This window comes from Suricata suricatta, chromosome 3, assembly GCF_006229205.1.
Source record: "Suricata suricatta isolate VVHF042 chromosome 3, meerkat_22Aug2017_6uvM2_HiC, whole genome shotgun sequence".
NCBI classification, from domain to species: Eukaryota; Metazoa; Chordata; class Mammalia; order Carnivora; family Herpestidae; genus Suricata; species Suricata suricatta.
In genome coordinates this window covers 174,833,727-174,841,236 of record NC_043702.1, presented here as the reverse complement: position 1 = coordinate 174,841,236, position 7,510 = coordinate 174,833,727, and the positions used below count along the sequence as shown (strand labels likewise).

At 66.6% G+C, this 7,510-nt stretch overlaps 1 protein-coding gene across 1 annotated transcript in view; it reads left to right on the top strand.

The window, feature by feature from the left end:
- Nucleotides 1-1,414: 1,414 nt before the first annotated feature.
- The window catches only part of ZBTB7B (zinc finger and BTB domain containing 7B), a 7,841-nt gene continuing 1,745 nt past the window's right edge, over nt 1,415-7,510 (top strand). The window contains exons 1-2 of the mRNA XM_029933464.1: nt 1,415-1,539; nt 7,265-7,507. Of these exons, the coding sequence (XP_029789324.1) occupies nt 7,271-7,507 (237 nt within the window). The 5' untranslated portion in view covers nt 1,415-1,539; nt 7,265-7,270. The remainder of the gene's footprint in view (nt 1,540-7,264; nt 7,508-7,510) is intronic.

Below are 7,510 nucleotides of genomic sequence, written 5' to 3'. Positions count from 1 at the left end.
CCTCCCCACCCATATGCCCCTTTCAACAGACATCCTCTCCTCCTTCCTTCCTCCTTTCCTCCCCTTCGCCTGGGAGAAAGGGTCCTCTCGCCCCACCGTGGACCTCCTAGCCTTTTAGCTCTTCCAAACACAGTCCCTTTGGAGATTTCTGACCAAGTCCTCTGCTCGGCCTTCCTCTCCGCATCAGCAAAGCTCTGGGGAAGAGCACGCAGGACTTCTCCTGGGAACTACAACTCCCAAGGTGCATGCAGAGCGATTGTGGTGCACACTGGGAGTTGTAGTCCTGTTGGCTCTCTCACTTGGGTTAAGTCTGGAAACGTTGCTAGATGAGAGTAAAAGCCAGGACGGGGATGAATCGGAATGGGGGTGCCCTCTGCATCCCCCACCCCCCACCCCGCCTCGTTCTCACCATCCTGTGGCCACGTGACACCATGTACCCATGATTAATGTCTCTCCTCTGCTAGGACATGCTACCGTTCTTACCATAGGGCGCCACCCGAGAGGTGCCCCCACCCCGCCCTGCTGCCCCTGGCAGGGGTAAAATGGAGGGGCCCCATGAACCCCTTCCCTGCCCCCTGCCCTCTAGGCTGATTCCCTGCCTTTATGGGGATCAAAGGGCAGAGAGCAGCCCCACCCCAGTCCCCTGCAGGCTGCGGGCACCAAGGCTCTCAGGAGTTGTGGGGACTTTGGTGCCCAAGCAAATGCTCAGGCAGAGGGAATGCTGGGAGGCTGGCACCCACTTTGGGGAATGGAGCCTTCAGTACGTGCTCACCGGGCTGGCCGCAGCGCCCCAGCTCTGGTGTGGGCCCTGGTTCCTGGCTCCTGGCTCCCGGCTCGTGCGCCGCCGATGGAGGGGATGGCTCAAGAGCAGGGTCTTGGGCCTTGTCTGTAGCACCGAGGGGCCTGGACCCGCCTGGCTGGCACCAGGGCACAGGGGTAACCCTCCCCCACCCCAGGCCCACAGTTGGCACAGGGCACCAGGAGCAGGGGGGTAGGAGGGAGAGGAGGGCAGGACTGCCAGCATCCTGGTGGGTAGGTGCCAGCCGGGCCGGGAGCTGGTGAGGGGCAGCAGGCCAGCGGCACTGAGCCAGCAGCTGTTGGGGGGAAAGGGGAGGGCTGTTTTAGGGGGCATTTCTGTGGTCCTCCCCAACCCTAACCCGGGAGGACCTGGCTCACCTCGCGCCTAGGGAACATCAGGGCACCCCTTGTTCCAGGAGTGAGAGGCCCTAGGAGCTGTTGGAGGGGACTTTGCGGCCCACCCATCTCTGGGCTCGCAGCCCTCCTGCGTTGCCCCTCAGGCCCAGGCGGGTCCCACCCAACCGGCCAGGGTGGCAGCAGCTTGCGCAAGGGGTGGGGCTGGGCGCTTCCCAGCAGATGCCCCCTCCTGGCTCCTTCCTCTTTCGGTGCCCTCAGCTCCCCCCATCTGTCCGCCCCCTCAGTCCAGCCCCATCCCCCTGGTCCCCCTGGCCATTGGGGGCTGGCACGAGAGCTGCCCCCTGGCCTGGTTGGCAGGGGCTGGCGCCCGGGCAAGGAGCTGTGGTATGTGAGTGGGTTTGGGGTGAGGCGCGGGGAGGGCGGGTGCCGCCTTGCCCAGCCCCTGAGGGCCCCGGCCCGTGCAGGGTGGGGAGAACTCAGCCAGCTCCCAGGGGTCCAAGGGGACCCCTGGGGTCCGGAGGGCCTCCCTGTGGTCCCCTCCGGGACCGCGTGCCCTGAGGGGCTGGGACGGGGCACCTGTCAGCCCGGGCACTGACGGTCCAGGGCTCCCCGCCTCCCTCTCCCGGCCACTGCCTCCTGTCCCCTCCCCGCCCGCCTTCCTCCTGCTGGTCCCTCCTCCAGCAGCCTTTCCCGTGGCTCCTCCTCACCTCTGTCCTCCTGCACTGTCCCAGCTCCTACCTTGCCTACGCTCACCTTTTTCCCCTTTCAGGACCGAGTGAGGAACGAGCGGGGGTGGGTACAGCTGGGCTTTGGGCACCACGGGCAGAGACTTTAGGCCCTCTCCCACGCTGCCAGCCCTCTGGTAACCCCTCCCTCCAAGCTGGGGGGAGGGGGACAGCACCCAGAGGGTTAAGGCTGTAGGGGGGAGGGGCTGGGCCAGGTCGTGGGCGGCCCCTTTGAAGGAGGGAGCTGGAGCGGGGAACAGCCACCCCACCTCCCCCCCCCCAGCCCGGCCCTCCCCCACCCCTCCCAACCTGCTCCCCCCTGGGGGCCCAGAGGAGTTGCCGACGAGGCCCCTCAGCGTTCAGGTGAGTCGGCCCTGCTCTGGCTTGGGAGGTCAGGCCCCAGGGGAGACTTGGAGGCCTAGAATTGGCCAAGGGTCAGAGGGAGACGGAAAAACAGGCTGGGAAGAGGGGGTCCAAACTCCCCTGGGAAGGTCTGGGGAGCGGAGGGTCTGAAGAGCTGGTGTGTGGGCAAGCTTGAGCATTTAGGGGACCGAGGAGGACAGGGGAGCAGAAGGGGCCTACAGGAGCCCAGGGATCGCTGGGCCAGGACAGGAGGCTGGACAGGCTGGCAGGGAGCCGGGCTCCGGGGATCGGGCTGGGGTGTCCTCTGGGGCTGGGGGGCTCAGGTTTCTGCCCGCGGCTTGGCGGGTGTGGGGTTACCGGCCGGCTCGGTTACCCAGCCTGAGACGCTAGGCTGGGGGGAGGGGGTGGGCACAGGGCAGACCCTGGCACCTTGTGCCCTCTCCTCAGGCCCTGAGGGGAGCTGGCGCTGCCCAGGCAGGTCCTGCTGAGAGCCCTGACGGCCAGGGTCTGTCCAGGTGCGCGGCCGCCTGGCCCAGGGTGGGCACCCTCCGGGGAAAGCCCGGCACCTCCGGGCCTGGAAACTCTGACGGGCAGAGAGGCCTGGGTTGTCCCCCCCACCCCCCACATCCGCTCGCTCCGCACCCCCAGCCCGCCACCCATCCTCCCTAGCTGGCCCCCAAATTTCGATCCTGTGCTTCTTCCGGTAGCAGGGCCTGGGTGCCCTGGACGCGGCCATCCCCCAGCAAGACCAGCCTTGGAAGGCGGGCCTGGCTCCCTGACTGAACTCCTCAGCCCCTCTCTGCCCGCCCGCCTGGGGAGAGGAGAAGGGGTGCCGCCCTGAGCAGGGTGGAATGGAGGCAGTGGCAGCGGCAGCGGCAGGACGGACACCTGAGGGACAAGACAGGAGGCGGGGGCGGCTCCCGGGGCCTCAGGGACATGGATGCCTGGAGCAGAGGCAGGGGGCTGGCCAGGACGTGTTGTTGCGGTCAGGGGACAGGCAGGCCAGTTAGCAAGGGGACAGGAAGAAGGCCAGGAGTGCAGGGTGGCTGATGGGCAGGGGTCCCCAAAAGGTAAAGGAGGTAGGCCAGGAAAGGAATTGCCTGTATTCCTCCGTTTGCACCCCGCGCCCCCAAGGGCGGCTTGTGCCCTTCGGGCGAGGCCCAGGGCTGGTGTTAGGGAAGTAAAGGCGCAGGAGCACGGAGCCTCCTCTGTTCCAGGAGTCAGGCACTGGGAACTGGGCACTTTGAGGGAGCAGAGGCTTAGCCCCCAGCACCGGGAAGCAGCCGGCTCCCCTGGCCTCCTTCCCCCTTCGTGGCTTGCGGTCTCCCTTCCCCGCCTGGCCCCCAGGAAGTGTGAGTGCTGGGGGTGGTGAGGTTAGGAGGGGGGAAGCGGCAGTGGGGGATGGGCAGGGCACGCACTCGCTTGGAGGGGCTGGGTGGCCACCCGTGGACCCCGACACGCCCGGGGCACCCCTGGGCAGGGGGCCTTGCCTTCTGAGCCGTTATGGTCCCCTCGGGGGACTCCCCAGCCCCTTACCCTGCCTTCCCACCTGGCCAATCTGGATGGCTGCACCCCTTGGGCTCCAGAGGCCCCGGGAGAGGCTGGGGAGCTGGGATTCCTGGGTCCCTGAGGACTTTGGCCCCGCTGCCCTACTTCCCCACCCCCCTGGTCCAGCCACAGGCCAAAGCCCTGGCTGCGTGCAAAACTTCGCTCCAAAAAAACAGGAAGAGAACCTGAGGCTGGAGTTGGGTGGGGGCGGGGGGGGGGCAGAAAAGAGAGAGAAGTAGGAGGGAGGGGTGGCCAGCCAAGATAGGAGGTGGGCACTGGGGAGCTGCCATCACTCTGGCGGGAGGATGGCCCCTGCCTCCCTCACCCCTAGCTGTGCACCTGGAGTAGCCCTGGGGGGGGGGGTTCTGTGCGCCTGCGTCTCAGCCCCGTATCTATTTTCTCTGCCGCTAATCCCGGTTCCGCCTGCTGCCCCCCACACTAAGCCTCACTCCCCTAATCCGCAGGGTGCAGGGAAGGGGGGCAGCTTTACTCATCGGCCGATGGGGGGGCCCCGCATCCCTGTTCCTCGCCTGGCGCCCCCAGTGGCGCACCGGCCACCGGCGGAGGTCAGGCCGGGACGGACTCGCCGCCCCCTCCTCCCTCCTAGCGGGGCCAGGGCTCTCCATCTTTTGGTTCTTGGTGGTGGACACACACTGGCGGGGGCCTCTGGGCGTGGAGGCTACATGTCGGGGCTCCTACCCTTGCCCCTTCCACCTTTCTCACCCCAAAGTCTTCCCCCCACCAAAGATGGGGCAGGCTTGACTCAGGGCCCAGTTTCAAGTGAGCTGCCCACCTGCTTGGCCGGTCTAGCAGGCCTGACAGTGAGGGGAGCCTGGGGGGGTGGCGGGAAAGGGGGAGTGATGGGGCGGGGCCCCCACTGCTTCCCCCTACCAGGCAGACAGACCAAACAGCCCTCGCCCGGTTCCCTGGCACAGCCGCCCCCCAAACGCCACACACACCCATGCCCACAAGGCCTCGGCAAGAGGGGGCATGCCGGGCTGGGCAGGGATGGGCCGCCCTCATGGGGCGGCAGGGGGCCGGGCCCTTGGGGTGCCCGAGGTGGGGTGGGCATCCTGTCACCGGCGCCCCACCCTCACTCCAATGACGGGGCTAGGAGTGCCCCTGTGGCCTGGTTGGCACTAGTGTAGTTCCAGGCGGCACCTAAGTTGGCATTGGTGCCAAGCCCTGGGTAAGGGCTTGGGGGGGGGGTCTCCCAGAGTGAGAGAACCTTACCAACACCTCCCCTTCCTACATGTGTCCTTTGCCTCTCCCCTCCTGTGTTGCCACCTCGTGGCCAAGGGCATTGGAATTGGGCCTAAGGGGTTAAACACCCACCCTTGCCCAAGTCCTGTGTGAGTTGCGTGGTGAACCAGCCTGAGCCTATGACCTGACAGCAGGGTCAGCCAATCAGCGCCCTGCCACACCAAGTTGCCGCAGAGACCAGCCCTGGGGTGGGAGAAAGGAGGCGGGCTTAGCAAGCAGCAGGAATGGGTGGGGTTGGGAGGGAAGGAGGGAGAGGGATGGGGCGAGCCACGTGCCTGCGGGTGCCCAGCTCCAGACCAATGGACAGCGAGGACAGCCCCACCCATCCCCCTCAGGAGGGACAGGCTCTGCTTGGGCCCAGGAGGGTGCCCACTGCCCTGCTGCCCACGCGGGTTTTGTGGGTTTTGTCTGTCACGGGGCCCTAGGGCATCTGCCCCCTGTTGGCCCAAGGGGCCCGGGCCGCCCCCAGGGAGGGAAGGGATACGCAGACTCAGGGTGGGAGCAGGGGCCTCGCTGAGGGCATCTGGGCACCACTTAGAGACAGACACGTGGGTGCGGCTCACTTAAGGCTCCTGTGCAGGTGACAATGCCGGGTTTGTGCTCCAAAGAGGAAATTTGTGGCCTCTGAGTCCCCCAGCTCCCTGAAAAACCTTTTCCCTCGGCGGCCGGGGCTGAGAGCTGTGGGAGCGGCGAAGAAGACACTGTCCAGTGTCGGTGGGGACCCGCCCTGAGGACTTTAATATTACGGACGAGGAAACAGCCTCCTGGGGTGGGGCAAGAAAGTGACTTACCCAAGGTCATGTAGCTAGTAGTAAGTGGACTCCTTGGGGTGACTCGAGGGAGGGAGACCCAGCTGTCCCCAAGCTGCTTCCCGGCGGAGGCCGTCGGTGGAGTGGAATCTGCCCCCGGGTGAGGCCGTGTCCCTCCCTCCCAAGGCTGAGTGTGTGTGTCAGCCTGTGCGCCAGCACGGTCCCGCTCAGCCACCACCGCAGCCCTGGGATCCTGGAGGGACTGTCCTGTGTTGTCGACTAGGAAGGAGGCTCAGAGGCTAGACCGTGTGTTGAAAGTCACCAGGCTGGTTGGCCACGGAGTCAAGGCCGGCTGTCCAGGCCCCACCTCTGTCTCCCGTGGCTCCAGATGCACCAAATGTCAGGGCTACAGGGCTGAGTCCTCGGCACTTCTAACCCACTCCTAGTACAGCTGAGGAAGCTGATGCACAGAGAGAAGGGACTTGCCCAAGGTCACTCAGACCTCCTCCCCTCCAGGCCAAACCCACTCTACCAGCCGCCTGCCCTCCACCAGCCTTGGGGGGTTGCTGCGCCTCTGGGCCTCGGGGGGGCCAGCACAGCAGGCAGAGGATGGCCCTCTGGAGAGGGGGGCTCTCCTGGCCAGCCACGGGCCACCACCCAGCTGGGAGGGAGAGGTGGTGGTGGTAGCGGGAGCGAGGTGGGGAGGGGTGGGTCTGGAACCTGGCCTATTGGCAGTGGGGGAGGGGGCGGGGACGATGCTTATCTGTGCGGGGCAGGAAGCACCAGCGACACCCCAGCACAGGGTGGCTGCTCCTTGGCCCCCTGGGGGAGGGGAGGATGTGGGGGGGTGCTGGGAGCCGTATTTCCCTTTTGGCCTGGGGTGGGGGGTGGAATCTAAAAGCGGAGATGAACTTTTAGTGGGTGGGGGAGGGGAGGAAGATGAAGGTGCAGGAGGCCGCCTGGCGAGTCTGCACGGCCCTTTCCAGGGCCCCAGACCCTCCGTGGGGTCCGAGTTAAAGTACGTGACGGGGCCGGAGCACACCTGGGTCCAGTGTGAGTCTCAGGTCTGTCCTTGGCCTCTCTGGCTGTGGGGAGGCTCCATCAGAGACGGTCACCGCACTCCTCAAGTGACTGAGCCCTGAGTCCTTTGGCCACTTCATGGAGCCTCCCCGTGTGCCCTGCCCCCCAGCCCAGTGCTTCCTCTAGAGGCATGGGCAGGGGCCATGAGGCCGGTGGGTCTCTAGAGAAGGTTCCTTGGGCAAGTCCGGGGTCCCGCGCACACAGCAGGGGCAGGACGTGGGCCCTCGTCTGTACGGTGGTGCCAGTCAGGCTGCTGCAGGATGGCCCAGGGAGAAGCCCTTGGAGCGTGGGCCCGGGGTGTCGGCCAGTGCCCGAGCTCCCTCCTCGGACCCCCTTGCTGGGCTGAGTGCTCTCAACCTCTCCCTCTCCTCAACCCTGCAGGAGAAGATGGGGAGCCCTGAGGACGACCTCATCGGGATCCCGTTCCCAGACCACAGCAGCGAGCTCCTGAGCCGCCTCAACGAGCAGCGCCAGCGGGGCCACCTCTGCGACCTCACCATCCGCACGCAGGGCCTGGAGTACCGCACCCACCGGGCCGTGCTGGCCGCCTGCAGCCACTACTTCAAGAAGCTGTTCACCGAGGGCGGCGGAGGCGGCGGCGCAGGCGCGGGGGGCGGCGGGCCGGCC